At 46.8% G+C, this 20769-nt stretch overlaps 1 protein-coding gene across 1 annotated transcript in view; it reads right to left on the bottom strand.

The window, feature by feature from the left end:
• Positions 1–34: 34 nt before the first annotated feature.
• Positions 35–20769, bottom strand: part of LOC112215150 (rab effector MyRIP-like) — a 147942-nt gene continuing 127207 nt past the window's right edge. Inside the window, 14 exon segments of the mRNA XM_042299152.1 lie at positions 35–2228; positions 3832–3892; positions 3972–4070; positions 4596–4757; positions 6357–6548; positions 9467–9529; positions 10031–10786; positions 11432–12117; positions 12447–12554; positions 12557–12614; positions 15278–15451; positions 17161–17241; positions 17456–17553; positions 18931–19011. Of these exon segments, the coding sequence (XP_042155086.1) occupies positions 2185–2228; positions 3832–3892; positions 3972–4070; positions 4596–4757; positions 6357–6548; positions 9467–9529; positions 10031–10786; positions 11432–12117; positions 12447–12554; positions 12557–12614; positions 15278–15451; positions 17161–17241; positions 17456–17553; positions 18931–19011 (2663 nt within the window). The 3' untranslated portion in view covers positions 35–2184.

The following is a 20769-nucleotide window of genomic DNA, read 5'->3' as shown; positions in this document are numbered from 1 at the left end:
TCATATCCTTTTTTTACATATATATATAAACAAATTCTGAGGTGAGATCACTTTTTTTTTTTTACAATATAAAAATACAGGACATTGATAATGATGAACCCCTTGGCTGTGCTTCTCGTGAGAATTTTGTACATCTATTTAACATGCGTTTATACACAACACACCTCCAGGAACAACGACAACATACAGGAACGATCTGCAAAACCTGCAAAAAGCGATCATAGGATGAATATATGGACCCACCAGTGGACAGTGTTCAAATAGAACCCAATAGAATCAAATATCATTATATCATGTAAAAACAACAGAAGTCCCAGCAGTCCAGAGGTATGGGAATAACCTGTTCTCAAAGGACAACTAGATGACACTTTATAGTAGTTCTGGCCCAGGGTGTTATGTGTGGCCTGAAAAAAGGCTGCACATAACACCACGGACCAAAGCAAACGTCATACTATTTTACCTGTCATTACCGAGCAGTAGACACGAACAGAACCCTACGCAACCTTGTATTTCATATCCTCTATATTAATACTTTGACTTTCTCAATATAAAGAGCAAGGCCTGTATTTGTAGATCACAATGAATACAGTTAACATGGACAGGGAAGACCTAGACCAGTACTCCTACAATGAGACGCATGATACAGGCCGAGCACTCAAGACTCTTTGGAGTTATGTGACACACTGCATCAACTACTATTTATAGCATCTCCCATTTTATCATGAATATGAATACCCTCCAACTTTTGAAATCATACGTTTTTAGACAATTAATGCAGCCACACATGTAAAGCACTTTGAAGATGGAAACATGACACGCTTTCAGACATAACTGATGAGAAAAGCTTTCAGAGGGGGAGAAAGCTTACGCCATTTTCCACTCACTTTGTTTTAGTGAAAATTATAACGATCTTGAAAAGTTAAAAATTCAAATGCTTGTAATAAAATCATGGTTTTCATAGCATTTTGTCATACAGCCCATTAGGCTTCATTATGTTTACATCTTTACTAGATATTTAACGCAATGTACAATTCATTACTGGAGCCATACAGCACACGTGACAAATCAGGATCTATGCCAAATAAAGGCCACAAAGCTGAAATAAATGAAATATAAAAATAACAACTAACGGCTTAGATGGTGACAATTTCATAGACAGGTGTTTTTAATTGGTAAGAAACACGTGTTCATTTAATTAATTCATGGCTTCTTTGGGTTCATAAATGCTTTACAGATAGGTAGCCTATTTGTGTGACAAATGCTTCATTATTTGAAAATGCAATTAAACGTAAATGTTTCATTACATTACTAGCAATATAGCAAACCTTTCTCCAAATATGGTAACTAAGCACAAGAGTAATTATGTCATCACAAAATCACCCCCCTCAAAAAGGTTGAGTTGTGTTCACTTGGTACCTTAATGACAATTCTTAACTGAGGAACAGGAGAGGACACCAGATCTTTTTTCAAGTAATCTCCTTTTCTAAAATTTGAAAAACATCAGACCATGTGAATGAGGATTGTTTTTTGCTAGTTTCAGGGAAATTATTACTTTTGAGTCTTTACACAGAAATAATAATTAAATGGCAACATTGAACAGGTTCTGCAACTGCTCTACAATTCATCATGACATTTCATCGGTGAGAGAAAGTAAAACAGTAGTATATAAAACATGGTTTAGCCTCTTTAGGGACACGTACCACATAAGTATTTCACGTGGGTTTTTCACATCTTCTTTGTTCATTAGTTCAAACACCTACAACACTCTTGCAAACAGTTAGAAAAAAAGACTGACAGATGTTTTTTATTTTCTGTACTACAATGACACAATGAAGTGACGTCTTCTTTTGATAGTAAGACAGTGAGTTATCACGGTGAGGAGTGTTCGTATGCTGATTTTAAGGCAGAGACACGCCGTCTATCAACCCACCATCGTGGTGGTTACAGTGAGTGAGGCCCGGGGGGTGGAGTAGGATGGGGAGGCATGGTATGGGGTCATTTTTAGAGGGTGACAGGATGGGGAAGTGCCTGGCTGAGGAGAGCGCTGGTTGGGGTGCACAGGGCAGGTGTTAGTCCCTGTGTAGCCCGAAGCGGACGCTGATTCAAGGCACTGGATTGGAGAGGCCCCGCGGGGGTCCACGGGTCCTGGGGTGCCCTCGAGGGACTTTTTGTGCTGTCTGTATGTCAGTACGGCTGAAGTGCTCTCACCTGCTGCTCGGACTCCTTATCTGGAAGAAGACCAAGAAATACATATAGACATATACTTGAGCTATTCAGGTAAGGAAAGTATTCAATAGTCAAAATGACAAATTAAGCTATTACATAGTATAACGTAAATGTAGTTTACATTGCATATACACTGAGTACACCAAACATTAAGAACACCGTCCTAATATTGCGTTGCACCCCCCCCCCTTTTGCCGCCAGAAAAGCCTCAATTCGTCGGGGCATGGACTTCACAAGGTGTCAAAAAGCATTCCACAGGGATGCTGGCCCATGTTGACTCCAATGCTTCCCACAGTTGTGTCAAGTTGGCTGGATGGTGGACCATTCTTGATACACCTGGAAAACTGTTGAGTGAAAAACCCAGCAGCATTGCAGTTCTTGACACAAACCAGTGCGCCTGGCACCTACTACCATACCCTGTTCAAAGACACCTAAATATTTAGCCTTGCCCAGTCACACTCTGAATGGCACACATAGACAATTGAGACATGGATTGTGTCAAGACAATTGTCTCCTTCTTTAACTAACTTGTGTCCTCCCCTTCATCAACACTGATTGAAGTGGATTTAACAGGTGACATCAATAAGGGATCATAGCTTTTCACCTGGATTCACCTGGTCAGTCTGTGGAAAGGAAAGAGCAGGTGTCCTTTAAGTTTTTGTTACACTATTTGGTCGTATTTAATCAGAATTGGGCACGAAATTCAGAAGTTCCCCCAGACAGAGAGAGAAACAGTAAAACATGCATCCCTTCCTGAAAGAATACAGCTCTAATCTAACAACGATCTTTTTTAAAAGACGCTCTGTCGATCTCTTTCTGAAATCAACACGACACGACTATGAGACTTCTTCTTTGATCTCGCCTCTGTTGCGTTGTGCTTTTCTTTGAGACTAAAGCTAAAAAAACAGAGTGAATCACTGACACGGTGAGCCTGCTTGATGGCGCCAAACAGAAACAAAACCACCATTAATAATTAATGAAATAATTATTAACATGAAAAGGAGTGTGTCCCATTGGCTGATGACGCAGCCGTCCGATTTGTCTCTTATTCTCTGTGCTTCGTCTCTCTTTCCTAATTGAACCTCTCTCTTTCTTCCCTCTCTAGCTGGTGCATTTAGTCTGGCGTCCATTCAATCTCCTCCTGTAGATCCAAATGTGTGATGTTAGCCTTCCAAGTGTGAATACCAGCCCCCCATCCAACATCCACACATTAAAAAGGGTCCGTTACTCTGCGGAGCGGACAACATTGTGTTGCCACAGTGATGTGAGCCAAGATCGATGTAAAACGCACATGAACGCCCTAAGAGGGTGTGTGTGTGTGTGTGTGTGTGTGTGAGTGTTTTACGACTGTTGAAAGGCAAAACTTGCTCCTTGAGACAGTGTGATATTACACAGTCTGAAAGATTTGAGATTTTATGAAGTGACAACGTTTGGATCATTTTGCGCCCTGGTACTTTTTCAATCAACAAGGGGAGTCAACACTATAAACTTAATTAAACAAAAGTAGGACATGGAAATGGAGGCATCAATCGATTTAATAGAAGTAAACAAATGGTTCAGAAGCAAAACAGGTTCTCTTTGTGAGCATTTCAACAAGTCCGTTACCTTTGGCTGGAGGGGCAGGTAGCTTTCTCCTCTGTTGACGTGACGTGTCGAGGGTTTGAGGCTGCAGAGAAACAGTACATGAGTACAGTGACCATTAGGCTGTGTATGTGTGTAATAATTGTAAGGTGGAAAGATACTACCTTAGGTTTTGGCTTGGGGAACTTGGAAAAACGATTGCAGGCGGTGACGTTCAGTCCAGCTGTTTTTAAAGATAATATCCTCACCTCGATGTCTGATATCTGGAGGGAGAATATGAAAATGTACATGTGGTGTAGATCAAGGCTCAGGCTAGCAGATCACTTCAATTCACTTTGCTACTGAAGGACAATTTAGAAGACACCAGTGGAATACAATTACATATCCTTCACACTCTATCCAGTCTCCACATTTAAGCCTGCATTCTAACAGGACCATCAGACCCTGGTCGCATTCCAGGCCGACCACACTGTAGACGTGCCATGCCATCGACTGCACAGTTGGGCATCAAATTTCTCTATCATAACATCTGGTTGGTAGCCAAGGGTGATATAGTGGTCGAAGACGCAGCATCCAGGACACATGCCAACCAAGTTCCCTTTACCACAAATTATCTTTCAGCACTGTCATCCACTCTCTCTTTTTGATCAATAAATTGTGAAAATACCTTAAATATACTGTATATGACAAAAGATGTGATTGGCTCATATGTCACACCTACACAGGTGCTGTGAAATCTGACATGCATCTGCAATGTAATCAGCATGGAACATGAATGGACCCCCTACCTGGAGCTCAGACTGCTGCACCTGGGTGGCGGCAGTGGCCACCTGGTCCTCCAGGAAGGCCAGCTCTCTGTCTGAGGTGCTACTGCTGATGTCCCGGGCCACCTCCTCCAGGTCCCCCAGTGCCCCCTCCAGGCCGTACACCGCCCCCGCAGCCAGGTACACCTGCAGGGACAAGTCACATGTTACAGGAGAACTCAAAGGGCACAGGTTCTGAGCATAACAATGTTGGTATCCCACAGGGCTCTATCCTAGGGCCTGTCTTGTTGAGCCTCTACATTAAATAATACAGGTTGTAGTCACTATATGGTCATGCTAAGATGGACAAAAGTGGCTCAGATAGTGACTTCAGATGGGCAAGTACACATAGGTTATCTATTCTCTTGATCTAGGGTTATGGTTGAGGTTAGGGTAAGGATTACGTTTTGGGTTTAGAAAGCGCTGCACTTCGGTCCTTTCTAGCATGGCCAGATAGTGACAACCACCAACATTCAGATGTATGTACAGTTGAAGTCGGAGGTTTACATATACTTAGGTTGGAGTCATTAAAACTCGTTTTTCAACCACTCCACACATTTCTTGTTAACAAACTATAGTTTTGGCAAGTAGGTTAGGACATCTACTTTGTGCATGACACAAGTAATTTTCCAACAATTGTTTACAGACAGATTATTTCACTTATAATTCCCTGTATCACAATTCTAGTGGGTCAGAAGTTACCATACACTAAATTGACTCTGCCTTGAAACAGCTTGGAAAATTCCAGAAAATTACATCTTGGCTTTGGAAGCTTCTGATAGGATAATTGACATCATTTGAGTCAATTGGAGGTGTACCTATGGATGTATTTCAAGGCCCACCTTCAAACTCAGTGAGTCTTTGCTTGACATCATAGGAAAAGCAAAATAAATCAGCCAAGACCTCAGCAAAAAATTGTAGACCTCCACAAGTCTGGTTCATCCTTGGGCGCAATTTCCAAATGCCTGAAAGTACCACGTTCATCTGTACAACAGTACGCAAGTAGACACCATGCAGCCGGCATACTGCTCAGGAAGGAGACGTGTTCTGTCTCCTAGAGATGAATGTATTTGGTGCGAAAAGTGTAATTTAATCCCAGAATAACAGCAAAGGACCTTGTGAAGATGCTGGAGGAAACAGGTAAAAATATCTCAAGACATCAGTCTGGAAGTTAAAGCTTGGTCGCAAATGGTTCTTCCAAATGGACAATGACCCCAAGCATACTTCCAAAGTTGTGGCAAAATGGCTTAAGGACAACAAAGTCAAGGTATTTGGACTGGCCATAACAAAGCCCTGACCTCAATCCTATAGAAAATGTGTGGGCAGAACTGAAAAAGCATGTGCGAGCAAGGAGGCCTACAAACCTGACTCAGTTACACTAGCTCTTGTCAGGTGGAATTGGGCCAAAATTCACCCAACGTATTGTGGGAAGCTTGTGAAAGGCTACCCGAAATGTTTGACCCAAGTTAAACAATTTAAAGGCAATGCTGCCAAATACTAATTGAGTGTATGTAAACTTCTGGCCCACTGGGAATGTGATGAAAGAAATAAAAGCTGAAATAAATAATTCTCTCTTCTATTGTTCTGACATTTCACATTCTTAAAATAAAGTGGTGATCCTAAATGACCCAAGACCAGGAATTCTTACTAGGATTAAATGTCAGGAATTGTGAAAAACTGAGTTTAAATGTATTTGTCTAAGGTGTATGTAAACTTCCGACCTCAACTGTAGGCAGTGGTTCTTACGTTTTCCTCCATCTTTGTGAGTTTCTGGTCCAGCTCCCTGGTCTCTAAGCTGCTGGAGAAGGATTCAGACGCGCTCATGCACTCTGAGGGGGTGACGCTAATGCCCCCCGCCTCACCAATCAACTCCTCAGTAGCGTTGAGCACCTTCAGGACTTCTGTGGTGATACTGCACAGAGATGCGGCCGAGTACTTCTGTTCAACACACACACACACAACATACAAAACAGACATACAACACACACAGAGATACGAGTCATAGGCAAAGATGACTACCATCAGTGAGTAAAAAACATATGAAACAGTGAAGAGGGTCCGAGTGAGATGTTTACAGCATGGTCCTCAATGACAAATGAAGTCAGTCAATGACACACACACACACACACACACACACAGCTTTTACACCTCAACACACACACAGACACACATCATGACTCACGCTCGACCTGCACGGAGCGATCAGGTGGGAGGAAAATCAGTGTGAGGAAGAAGAGTGAGGTTTTGGGTGGAAGAGGAGGAGAGCTGTTGACCTTTTCTATTAGTAGATTCCGCTATATAATAGGTTTAAGTTATAGAGGTCACGCAAGGGTGACAGTGGACCTAACATGAGGCAAATGAAAGTGCAGTCTCGGCTTGAACCTAAACGACATAACAAACCACACTCCAACTGTATAGTACAAACAAGAACAGTACATCTGAAAAGGAGAGCGGGAAGATGGAGAAGGAGAGAGATAGATGTAATTCAATATTGAGTTAATCATTGGCTTGAAGCTTTGATCTGTGGGACTAATGAGTGCATTGATCCACCCGCTTTCTCTCTCTCTCTCCAAGACGCATTAGCCAGCTAGCGACGTGCATGGGCTTTGAAAGGAAAGGCACAGTGTGGGTGTTAGGGGTTGTTCGTGGGTGGCACTTGAGCCGGAGATGAGACGGCTCCTTTTGAGCACTCGGCGGTGACTTAGAGAGCAAAAAGTTACGGTGCTGACCGAGTAGGTCGATGGAGAATGGGAGCCGGAGTGAGAGTCTTGGCCATCACCCCCATCACAAAGAGACATCATTACCACGTGGCTCCCAACACACGGCTCCATTTCCTACTGCGACAATTGTGTTTAGAAAGCACTTTAGACAGTGCATCCACACCCGCATTCCTGAGATCCCATGCAGTGTGTGCTTGTGCACTTGCTTATCAGCGAGTGACATTTCCTCCCAAATTGGGCCCATACCTGGTGCGGACAAACACACGTGACCGTGCTCCTGCAAGCGTCTCAGCCGATCGTCCCACCTCAAGAGCAAGTTAATGAAGTGACGCAAGCTGGAAACTCACAGCTGAGGAGTAAGTGTCACACGTCCCCGTGTGTTCCACTGGGGCTTTATGAACACGCCGCAGATCTATACTTTTTGACACTTAGTCGACATCTCAAACAAGTGGAGAGTTGTGCAGATATACTTCAGTGTCCTTGTTATTCCGAAAGAGGAAAAGTGACAGCAACTTACACAAGTGGCCGCAAAGGCAGAGTTTTAAATTCATTGTGCTCTTATTCATACAAAATGAATACGTCAGTTAAAAAAAAAATATTATATATATATATAAATAAACAAGAGCACCGTGATTTTAAAACTTTCCCGTTGCGGTCATTTGTGGAAGACTTTACGGATATGACTTTACCCAGATTAGCACCCCTTCCAGAGAAGGCTTTTAGTAGTGTGTGGGATACCATGGTAAATCCATCCATATTTATCTCTTGACACACCAAACCTCAAATGGAGTGCTGTGGTGTCCAGTAGTGGTAAAAGTACTCAATTGTCATACTTGAGTAAAAGTAAAGATGCCTTAATAGAAAATGGCTCAAGTAAAAGTGAAAGTCACCCAGTAAGGTCTAAAAGGTCTAAAAGTATCTGGTTTTAAATATACTTAAGTACAGTGGTGGAAAAAGTACTAAATTGTCATACTTGAGTAAAAATAATAAATGAAAGTAAATGCTATACATCCAATTCCTTATATTAAACAAACTAGACAGAACGATTTTCTTGTTTTTGTACATTTACGGACAGACACGGGCATACTCCAAGACTCAGACATAATTTACAGACGCAGCATTTGTGTTCAGTGAGTGCCAGATCAGAGGCAGTAGGGATGACAACACGTTACATTGATTGGTGCGTGAACCTGACCATATTGCTGTCCTGCCTGAGCCTTCGAAATGTAACGAGTACATTTTGGATGTCAGGTAAAAATGCATGCAGTAAAATGTCAATATTTTCTTTACAAATGTAGTGGAGTAAAAGTAAAAGCTGTCAAAAATATCAGAGGTAAAGTACAGATACCCCCCCCCAAAAAAAAATACTTATTAGTACTTTAAAGTATTTATACTTATGTACTTTACACCACTGGTGGTTTCACACCTTTTATGTAACTGCCATTCATACCCCCAGTCTCTGCCCTTTACAAATGTTGAAAATGTATTGAAGGAAGAAGAATAAAAGGGAAAAGCACTAGAAGGGAAACGCGTATATTACCTAATGCAATCGGCTTCGTAGGTCTAAATTGAATCCAGCACCATACGCTTTTCACTTGGTTATTTCACTCCCTCTTTCACTCCCCATCCACCCTTAGTGGGTTTGAATAACATTGAGAAGTGTCCAGAAGTCCCTAAAATAGGCCACATCTAGATAAGAACAAATCGGCGTCACAAATGGTACCCTGTACCCTACATTTAGCGCACTACATAAGGAATAGGGTGCTATTTTGGGACACAAACAACTGAAGTAGAGCAGAGAGAGCGAGAGAGAAAAAGAGAGAGTGACTAATACCATTATGGTCCCTGAAAAAACAACCATGTCTCACTTGATGATGTCTTACTTGTGACAGTGTGTGTGAGAGGATTGTAAAAGGAGGAATCATCCGATAGGTGCACGTGTGCATGGCTGAGTGTGTGTTAGTGTGTGCTGTCTACATCCATCACAGTAATTTGATAGTTTTGGTGTTGTATCAGGTGAATGTTAAGTTTGGGACTGTTATTCTTGACTCATGTTGCATAGAAGGTCTATGCATGTATGTATGTGTGTGTGATGTCCTGACCGGGGGCCTGTGTTATAGAGACAGTAGATCTCACCTGCTGTAAGAGAGAGGAGAGCAACTGTAGCCTCTGCTGTAGTTCCAGCCAATTCTGTCCCTCCTGACAGACAAGACAGACACGCATGGACGAACGGACAGACGGAGAGACAGGAGAAAGGGAGAAGGAGAGAGGTGGGACATGGATGGCACAGCGAAATATAGATGAGAAGAGTTGAGAAGAGGTAGGCGAGGAGGGAGAAAGAGGTTAGGGATGAGAAGAAGGTACAGACAGAAGAAAGGCAGGGGAAATAAAGGAGTGAATGAGAGAAATGAGACGTAGGAGAACGATACAGAGACAGTCTAAGATCAGATTGAAAGATAACTAAGGGTAGCCCCCTGCCGTGTTTAGGTGAGGACAAACAGGACAATGATGGTAGGCTAAAGCCATAGAGCCATAGATGTACTAGAGAGCTCATCTCCTATCTTTACCCATGGTAAAACAGGCTTTGGGCCAAGTATCCCTATCCTGGTATACATATCTCTAGATTTGGCACTCTATCCAACTCTATGGTTAAAGTGAAATATGAAACAATGCGTTCCTGTTCCGCCTCTCTCTGCTCACCTGTCCGTCACACAGCACCCCCTCCTGGACAGATGGGGTAATAGCAAGCGAGGTGGGCGTGGATCCGGTCTTTTCATTTTGGTCTTCCACTTGTTCCCCCTTTTTCTCAGTCTTTCTGTCCACCTCTTGTCCCTGTGGTCTCTTACTGAGCCTGTTCTTCTCCACTCTCTTCTCTTCTCTGTCATCTACTTTCTCTTCCAAACTCTTTCCTCCTCTCCCCAACCTCCTCTCCTTCACTCTCTCCTCCTCTCTTAATATCGGCCTTTCCGTTAGTCTCTCTCTCTTTTTCAGTTCCGGCCCTTTCACTGACTCGATTGTCTCTCTCTTCGCCCTATCGTGACTTTTACTCCTCGGTCTGTCTCTCGGTCTCTCACTCTGTCTCTGCCGATCACCTTCTCTCTCATTCTGCCTCAGCTTCTCTTTCGGTCTGTCACTTTCTCGGTCTCTCCCTCCAGGACTTTTGATTGGCTCGTCCTCAGATGAGCTCACTACTTCTTTGCTGTTGGCTCGTCCAACCAGCTGGCTCAGTTTGGAGCGGAGCTCCTGCTCCAGTGTGTCTCCGGAGCCGGGCCCAGTGCTGCTGGTGGACAGGGGGTCAGGGGTCATGGGGTTACGGGGGCTAGGGGCCGCAGAGTTAGGGGCCACAATGTCCTGGTCCTCGGGCTCGGGGGTCATGGCCTCGGGCACCACATCAGGGGCGGCCATCTCCTCACTCATGCCCCTCTTCAACAGGCCGTTCAGCAGGATACTGTTCTCCTAAGGATGGAGAGAGAAAGAGAGTGACAGAGACAGAGCGAGAGGGCAGAAGAGAGAGAGAGAGCAAGAGCGAGAAAGAGTAATAGGGAGAGAGACCTTAAAGCGTATTTTCTGTCTTTATGAAAAAAGATGGCCCTATTCTGCCACACAGTGTTGTGGTAATGTTTCTCAATAGTCTTACGAGGGTTGACCAATGACTTTACACATTTTTTAAGACATTTATAACAACAAGAATGTGGTGGAGTAAAGATGATTGTAAATCTAAAATCTCTGCAGCTGAATCTACGACCGTAAATGAGAACAAGATTGGTGTAGCTGCAACACGCGCCATAACTTCACATTTGAGTAATTTTGAGTAATTTAGCACAGGGTTTTCCTGGGCACGTTTTTTTTTATTTTGGCCGTAGCACTACACAGCTGATTCAAATAACCAACTTTGATTATTTGAATCAGCTGTGTAGCGCTAGGGCAAAAAACGTGGACCATAGTGGGGGCCCCAGGACCGAGTTTGGGAAAGCCTGATTTATCAGACACTGTCAGCAGAGTGACTTACTGTCAGTGCGTTCAACTAAGGTAAGACAACGACATATCACAGTCATTGCAAGTTAAACAGTCCTCAAGGCTATGTTAGTGTCGTCCTCCCACCTGTACAGATTGTGCGTAGAGGGGCTGTGTGTGTGTCTGTGTGTGGGCCTGGTTCCCCGCCGCTTCCCTCTTGCTCTTCCTGCGTCTCCGCGACCTCCTGACCTGGTCGCTCTGCATGCTGTCCTCTGCCTCGCTACTATCCCCAGTCACCTTGGGGTTAAAGTTCACATCCAGCGCCTCCGGGTGGAGCGGGTACGAGGGGAAGTTCTGGTGTTGATGATGATGGTGGTACTGAGCCTGCTGGGGATGAAGATGCGAGTCTGAGTTAGGGCCTTTTCTTCCCATCACGTTATGGAAGGGTTTGCGGGGGCGGGTGGAGGGTACCGACGAGGACTCTGAGTCAGAGTTGACGGTCTCCGTGTTGGTGTACTGGCCCGAGGAGGGCGAGGTGACCGGGAGGTGGACCGGGGTGTACGTCCACTCCGGGTCGTGTTGGGAGTCCGTGTAGTACGTCTCGTCTGAGAGTTTCTGCCGGAACTGGCGGAACGCGGCCCCCCAGCCCCCCTTGTCGTTCTCCTGATCGGAATCAGAGCCCATCTCGTCGTAGGCCGAGACCACGCCAGACTCTTTCTCCAGGACGCTGAACACCAGCGACTTTCTCTTGGCCAGTAGGCTGGGACGGGAGTGCTGAGAGCTCTGCAGCGCAATCCAGTTTCCATCAGGGCTCTGCAGCACCGAAGACGCACCTGAACATACAAGCACAGGCAAACATAGAAAAACTTCACGTGTGTGACAAAACACAGCATTCTTCCTGTGAGCTTAACGGTATGGAACTGTCCTGTTTGCATGTAACATACTGTAGTTGACTGTACAAATAAGAGACGAGAAATGAGTGACATGCCTTTGTGTGTAACAGTATGGACATGTCTCTGGGTTGAGTGTAGAGTGTTGTGTGTCTCACTATCAGGAGGACTGCCATGGACGTGCCTCTGTCTTTAATGTGTGTGTGTGTGTGTGTGTGTGTGTGTGTGTGTGTGACTGTATGAAGGAGGCCGGGTTTCAGTGTGCGTCTTACTGGAGTTGTCCAGGCGGTCCACACTCTTCCAGCTGGGCAGTGAGGAGGCCCTGGCCGTCTCCTTCTTCAGAGAGGCGTAGTCCTGTACCCCGCCCCCGCCCCCATTAGTGCCTCAGTCACCTTCTCTGGGGAGTCATCACTGGTCAGGGAGAATGCCGACCGTGACCTCTGTACACACGCGCACAAACACACAATGTTAAATTACATGTTAAATGACATGCTACGCACTTTAAAAACTACGAGTGCTGACAAGGTGACACAGAACGCCAGGTCTACCAGCCAAGGGCAGCTTGAAATGGAACTGGCACAGCCGCAGAATTTCCCTCAGGGCAGCAATTTTCCCACTCTTCCGTTCCAGACAAACAAACAACATTTGAGGATTAGGTCGAAAAGATTTGCTTGTTTGGGTGGCTATGTGGATAACGGTGACTAAGTGTGGTTATTGACTGATCCAGCTGAACGTGAACTGGTTTGTTTGGTTAGAATCCCAGAAGGTATTCAAAGGAAATGGCAACTCAAGTTTGTGTTCCTCCGGGAGCCTGGTACACCGTAAGACTGACTTTCAGCATGCGTCCCAACCAAATGGCACCCTATTCGACATAGTGCACTACTTTTGACCCAGAGCCCTTCCATCTGGGACGACGCACCAGTCACATGGATGTGATTCCTATAAAGAGTCAGCAGGGGGCATCAGAGAACTACAATACGGATAAGAACAGTGGAAGAGGGACGAATCCCTGTTCACACACACACACCCTCAGAACTCATTCATAGCATGTGTGTGTGTGTGTGTGTGTGTGTGTGTGTGTGCGCATGACCGTATGTGTGCGCCTGTGTGTTTGTCTGCGCACACTTTTGTATGTGTGTGTGTGTGTGTGTGTGTGTGTGTGTGTGTACAGAGAGCGTTGATAAAGGGAGCCCATCCCTCTGTGGACCAGGGAGTTGAGGAGAATCCCTGTGTATTCAGCAGCGCTTTGATCATGTGTGAATGTAACAGACTGGGAACGTGGCTTTGATTCCACACTGCTGCGCCTGCCTTACACCCACGGGACGATGACAAATCTCAGCAAGCTCCCCTCTGACTACCCCTTTGAAATTCTGCCAGGCGTGTGTGTAGAGGTTTCCCAGGTACGTTACTGTACAGCTCACAGGTACAAACCGGTGACAACCCTCAGTGGAAAAGCAATCATGCGAAAATCTGCCAATATAATGGGAACACTTAAGTAAATGAGGGATGCAAAGTATATTAAAAGCATGTGCTTCCACACAGGTGTGGTTCCTGAGTTAATTAAGCAATTAATATCCCATCATTTTAGGGTCATGCCCCCATAGGATGACAATGCCCCCATCCACAGGGCACAAGTGGTCACTGAATGGCTTGATGAGCATGAAAACGATGTAAACCATGTCTCCATCACCAGATCTCAACACAATTGAACTTATGATAGAATTTCTCAGGGAAGAATGGTATCGCATCCCTCCAATAGAGTTCCAGACACTTGTAGAATCTATGCCAAGGTGCATTGAAGCTAATCTGGCTCCTGGTGGCGCAACGGTACTTTATGTTGGCCTTTCATTTATGTTGGCAGCCAGCCCTCAACCCAGTCTGTCCTCATATCGCATCACTAGGGACAGGAGTTTTTCCTGCCCATGTGACCTGACCAGGCCCCAGCTACAGACTATATTTAGAGCCCAGCTTTTCCTGGGTCAGGTCACATGGTCAGGAAAAAGTGTAGTATATTATAGTGGAGCTTACTGTATTGTGTTATAGTATAGTGGAGCTTACTGTATTGTAGTATAGTATATTATAGTGGAGCTTACTGTATTGTAGTATAGTATAGTGGAGCTTACTGTATTGTAGTATAGTATATTATAGTGGAGCTTACTGTATTGTATTATAGTATAGTGGAGCTTACTGTATTGTAGTATAGTATATTATAGTGGAGCTTACTGTATTGTAGTATATTATATTGGAGCTTACTGTATTGTAGTATAGTATATTATAGTGGAGCTTACTGTATTGTAGTGTAGTATATTATAGTGGAGCTTACTGTATTGTAGTATAGTATATTATAGTGGAGCTTACTGTATTGTAGTATAGTATATTATAGTGGAGCTTACTGTATTGTAGTATAGTATATTATAGTGGAGCTTACTGTATTGTAGTATAGTATATTATAGTGGAGCTTACTGTATTGTAGTATAGTATATTATATTGGAGCTTACTGTATTGTAGTATAGTATATTATAGTGGAGCTTACTGTAGTGTAGTATATTATAGTGGCGCTTACTGTAGTGTAGTATAGTATATTATAGTGGCGCTTACTGTATTGTAGTATAGTATAGTATATTATAGTGGAGCTTACTGTATTGTAGTGTAGTGCAGTATATTATAGTGGAGCTTACTGTATTGTAGTGTAGTATAGTATATTATAGTGGATCTTACTGCAGTGTAACGTATAGTGGAGCTTATTGTGGAGTAGTATAGCCTAGTGTAGTGAAGTGCATTTTGCTGTAGTGTAGTGTAATGTAGCGTAATATAGTGTAGTGTATTGCAGTGAAGTGTAGGGTAGTATAGTGTACTGTAGAATACTGTAGTGTAGTGCGCTGAGGTTCAGTATAGTACAGTGTAACATAGCTTAGTTTAATGTAGTGTAGTAAAGTGTATTGTAATGTAGTGTAGTGTAACGTATTGTAATATAGTGCAGGGTAGCGTAGTGTAATGTAAAGAAGCAACGTGTAGCGTAATGTGGTGCACGGTAGCGTAGGGTAGCGTTACGGAATGTAGCGTAGCATAGCCTAGTGTAGTGAGGGCTTTCACCCAGACTGACCCAGAGGGAGTATGAGCTCTTGAGGTGGGCCTGGTTGGCCTGGGCCAGGGTGCTGTGAGGGTGCTGGCTGGGGGAGGACAGCTCACTGCCCTGAGGTTGGCCCTGGCTCGGTCTCTGGGGCCACACAAAGTCATACTCTGACTGCATCTCGGAATGCTTCCTCCTCTGGATGATCTGGGAGAGAGAGAAGGAGAGGGGAGAGAGAGAAGGAGAGGGGAGAGAGAGAAGGAGAGGGGAGAGAGAGAAGGAGAGGGGAGAGAGAGAAGGAGAGGGGGGAGAGAGAAGGAGAGGGGGAGAGAGAAGGAGAGGGGGAGAGAGAAGGAGAGGGGGAGAGAGAGAAGGAGAGGGGGAGAGAGAGGAGGAGAGGGGGAGAGAGGAGGAGAGGGGGAGAGAGAAGGAGAGGGGGAGAGAGAAGGAGAGGGGGAGAGAGGGAGAGGGGGAAGGAGAGGGGGAGAGAGAAGGAAGGGGGGAGAGAGAAAGGAAGGAGAGGGGGGGAGAGAGAAGGAAGGAGAGGGGGAGAGAGAAGGAAGGAGAGGGGGAGAGAGAGAGGAAGGAGAGGGGGAGAGAGAGAAGGAAGGAGAGGGGGAGAGAGAAGGAAGGAGAGGGGGAGAGAGAAGGAAGGAGAGGGGGGAGAGAGAAGGAAGGAGAGGGGGAGAGAGAAGGAAGGAGAGGGGGAGAGAGAAGGAAGGAGAGGGGGAGAGAGAAGGAAGGAGAGGGGGAGAGAGAAGGAAGGAGAGGGGGAGAGAGAAGGAAGGAGAGGGGGGAGAGAGAAGGAAGGAGAGGGGGAGAGAGAGAAGGAGAGGGGGAGAGAGAAGGAAGGAGAGGGGAGAGAGAAGGAAGGAGAGGGGGAGAGAGAAGGAAGGAGAGGGGGAGAGAGAAGGAAGGAGAGGGGAGAGAGAAGGAAGGAGAGGGGAGAGAGAAGGAAGGAGAGGGGAGAGAGAAGGAAGGAGAGGGGGAGAGAGAAGGAAGGAGAGGGGAGAGAGAGAAGGAGAGGGGGAGAGAGAGAAGGAGAGGGGGAGAGAGAGGAAGGAGAGGGGGAGAGAGAAGGAAGGAGAGGGGGAGAGAGAAGGAAGGAGAGGGGAGAGAGAAGGAAGGAGAGGGGGAGAGAGAAGGAAGGAGAGGGGGAGAGAGAAGGAGGGGGGAGAGAGAAGGAGGGGGGAGAGAGAAGGAGAGGGGAGAGAGAGAGGAGAGGGGAGAGAGAGAAGGAGAGGGGAGAGAGAGAAGGAGAGGGGAGAGAGAGAAGGAGAGGGGGAGAGAGAGAAGGAGAGGGGGAGAGAGAAGGAGAGGGGGAGAGAGAGAAGGAGAGGGGGAGAGAGAGAAGGAGGGGAGAGAGAAGGAGGGGGGAGAGAAGGAGGAGAGGGAAGGAGGGGAGAAGAAGGAGGGAGAGAGAGAAGGAGGGGGGAGAGAGAAGGAGGGGAGAGAGAAGGAGGGGGAGAGAGAGAAGGAGAGGGGGAGAGAAAAGGAGAGGGGGAGAGAAAAGGAGAGGGGGAGAGAAAAGGAGAGGGGAGAGAGAAAAGGAGAGGGGAGAGAGAAAAGGAGAGGGGGAGAGAAAAGGAGAGGGGAGAGAGAAAAGGAGAGGGGAGAGAGAAAAGGAGAGGGGAGAGAGAAAAGGAGAGGGGGGAGAGAAAGGAGAGGGGGAGAGAAGGAGAGGGGGAGAGAAGGAGAGGGGGGGAGAGGAGAGGGGAGAGAGAGAGAAGGGAGGAGAGAGAGAAGGAGGAGAGAGAGAAGGAAGGGAGGAGAGAGAGAAGGAGAGGGAGGAGAGAGAAGTAAAGGGGGGAGAAAGAAGGAGAGGGGGAGAGAGAAGGAGAGAGGGAGATACCGAATGAAAGAGGGCAATGCTAATGTGATGTCACTAAAAACTTCACACCAAACATAAAAGGTACTTTTTGTACGATGGTTGTGGCCAGTTCCTCTATAAGCTCTTCTTTGTGGTCCCGTAGGTAGCGAGCCTCATTCTGCTTCTCCTGCAACACAGACGTCAAAGCCCAGTCAGAACTACCGTAAAACAAGCTTTTCTACAAGCACTAAAAACAAACCCTCATCCAAATAGCTCCAAACCTAAAGAGACAGGAAGACAGACATGGAGAGAGAAAGAGAAAGAGAGAAAGAGATAGAGAGAGGGATGGATGGATGGATCGGTAGAGAAAGAAGGGAGGAAGAGAAGGAGTGTTGCCTCACCAAGCTGTCACTGAATTCCTCTGCGTTGGCGATGGCTTCCTCTATGGCCTCCTCAGCAACGCGCAGGGCAACCGTGAGGGTCTCTGCCATGCTGTGTCCTGCCAACACACGCACCAACACGTTTACTTACAGCGCTCTCAGGAGTGGTCATTACCTAAATGGCAGATTTAATTAGAGATACAGTATACTAGACAAACAAAACATTACCGCTGCAGAGAGAATGCAATTACTGCTGTCTGAGTGTGTGCGCGAGTCTCTCGTGCTCTCTCTCTGTGTGCGTGCACGAACGTGTGTATATATGTGTGAGCGCATGTGTGTTTGGGAGTCTGCTTTAGAGGGGCAGATAAGCACACTGTGGTCTTGTAATTTGCTGTGGTGACTCGTGTCAGGGCTGTGGTGGAGTGCTGCTGTGGTAACTCGTGTCAGGGCTGTGGTGGAGTGCGGCTGTGGTGACTCGTGTCAGGGCTGTGGTGGAGTGCTGCTGTGGTAACTCGTGTCAGGGCTGTGGTGGAGTGCTGCTGTGGTGACTCGTGTCAGGGCTGTGGTGGAGTGCGGCTGTGGTGACTCGTGTCAGGGCTGTGGTGGAGTGCGGCTGTGGTGACTCGTGTCAGGGCTGTGGTGGAGTGCTGCTGTGGTGACTCGTGTCAGGGCTGTGGTGGAGTGCTGCTGTGGTGACTCGTGTCAGGGCTGTGGTGGAGTGCGGCTGTGGTGACTCGTGTCAGGGCTGTGGTGGAGTGCTGCTGTGGTGACTCGTGTCAGGGCTGTGGTGGAGTGTTGCTGTGGTGACTCGTGTCAGGGCTGTGGTGGAGTGCTGCTGTGGTGACTCGTGTCAGGGCTGTGGTGGAGTGCTGCTGTGGTGACTCGTGTCAGGGCTGTGGTGGAGTGCGGCTGTGGTGACTCGTGTCAGGGCTGTGGTGGAGTGCGGCTGTGGTAACTCGTGTCAGGGCTGTGGTGGAGTGCTGCTGTGGTGACTCCTGTCAGGGCTGTGGTGGAGTGCTGCTGTGGTGACTCCTGTCAGGGCTGTGGTGGAGTGCTGCTGTGGTGACTCCTGTCAGGGCTGTGGTGGAGTGCTGCTGTGGTGACTCGTGTCAGGGCTGTGGTGGAGTGCGCTGTGGTGACTCGTGTCAGGGCTGTGGTGGAGTGCGGCTGTGGTGACTCGTGTCAGGGCTGTGGTGGAGTGCTGCTGTGGTGACTCGTGTCAGGGCTGTGGTGGAGTGCTGCTGTGGTGACTCGTGTCAGGGCTGTGGTGGAGTGCTGCTGTGGTTACTGTGATTCACAAACACAAGTGGCCGACTGGGAGGGTCACAGACCTCCGGAACAAGAAGACCATGCAGCAGTGTGTGTGTGTGTGTGTGTGTGTGTGTGTGTGTGTGTTGCTGTGTCATGCTGTGGCTATATGCAATAAGCTAGTATGATGAAACAGATATAGCTAGTTTGACCATTAATCATTGGTTGGGTTCTATGAGGTTGTGTACCTTCACTCTGCCTGTAGAAGGTTGAGTCACTGCCACAGACGCTGCCATCATTGTCATTGCTTCCGTCGTGAACACTGCTTTCTACAGGGGAGAAAGAGACAGAAGTTAAGAGGTCAGAGGTTAGCTACGGACTGTGCTGGGAGGAACCTAGGCTCACACAGAGCCTCATCAGCAGAGGAGAGCAATGATATGAAACAGGAGGAAACAGTAGAGCAGAGAACCTACGACACTGCTCCAGTTCATTTCAACACATCCCTTCTTTCAGCCGTGTGTAGTGTACTGTAGTGTATGCGTGTGTGTGTATGAACCGTGGGTGTGTTTGCCTGCGTAGTGTCGTCTCTTCATAAACCACACACCATTTGCAGAGGGCCATTTGTTGGCAGATATGTATCCCATAGGGCCATCTGTTTTCTCCAGGAGGTCTTTCATCGACTTTTTAGTTCCTCTCACAGGAACAATCGACTTCCTTCAATTAGCAGCTAAGATCCACAGCTCTGGGACGAGCACCGGTGGTACAGCTGAAATGATCACCCTGCCACAGCCTGTGCCTCTGAAGTACTGGGCTGAACTGTGTGCGTGTGTGTGTGTGTGTGTGTGTGTGTATAGAGGCTGAGGCTGTGACGACTTCAGCGGTGACACGAAACACTCGGAACCTAGCAGTGGGAGGTTCATTCAGCCGCTAGGACTCCTCTGAGTGTCTGTGTGCAGTGAGGCTGAAACTGCAGTGACATTTGGGACAAGGCGAGCAGACAGAGTTGCTTGTGTTGGTCTGTCCGTCTGTAGTGGGACTCTGCTTGGTCAGGCATAGGACAGGTTGACTTGTGTTTTAACCGTTTTAGTCCTCTCCGGCTGAAGAGGGAGTCGTCAGCCTTTCAGTTCTTCTTTGATCCGAAAAGAACTCCCACCAATGTCTTCTTCATCCACATCACGGTCCTGTGTCCTCCCGGCCTTCCTCTTCTTTCTGTCATTGTTCAACCATCCCGCCACTCCTCTCTGGAGTATGTTTGGCCATCTGATGGCTTGTTTTTTTCCCCTCTGATAATAAGTGAGATTCGTGGCCCCACAACTCCACCACGGCGTATGGTTTAAGTCAGCTTCCTGAATGCGTCTCAAACGCTTCAGGTCAGCTTCATTAAATGCCACTCCAAAGGCCTCGCTCTCCTCTGCTCTGTTTTAGATACAGCGTGTGTGTGTGTGTGTGTGTGTGTGTGTGTGCCTGTTCATTGTGACTTAAAAGGAGAGATACAGCCAACAACAACATGCAGTATATTACCCAGCATGAATAAAGTCTGAAATCATGGACGCAGTAGGACAGGGAGATACACTGGCACCGCTGACGATGACCGCGTCCTAATGAAGGAAATGCAGCAACAACAACGGCCTGTAAACAAACAGGATCACAAGATGGAGGCCGCTTGGTATTTTGTTTACTGACGCTTTTCTGTTTCTTTCTTTCGTTTTCTCACTTCCCCTGTCTTTTTGTCTACATCTCTCTCACCCTCATACACACAGCCACACTCTTTTTTTCCCCCTCACTATTTCTTTGTCACACACACATCTGAGGATGCTGAGGATGTGAGAACTAGATGTATGGCAAAGTGAGTGATTCCCTGGGTAACAAGTGTCATTGTAGCAGGTGACCCTGTCTGTCATCTTTCACAGCAATGTCCACCGCCTGACGCAACACCGTCCAGGCAGACAGTCTGACAGACAGACCGAACACGTGAAACCCGCAGATTTAACCATGACACAACACCCCGCCACGCACTGTCATGACCCTCTCCTGAATCGTTTCGACCCTCCACGCCGAACAGAGCCCCTCCCCACCTGCACTGGACG

This window comes from Oncorhynchus tshawytscha, linkage group LG16, assembly GCF_018296145.1.
Source record: "Oncorhynchus tshawytscha isolate Ot180627B linkage group LG16, Otsh_v2.0, whole genome shotgun sequence".
NCBI classification, from domain to species: Eukaryota; Metazoa; Chordata; class Actinopteri; order Salmoniformes; family Salmonidae; genus Oncorhynchus; species Oncorhynchus tshawytscha.
Note: the sequence above shows the minus strand (reverse complement) of the source record. Positions and strands in the feature narration are given on the sequence as shown.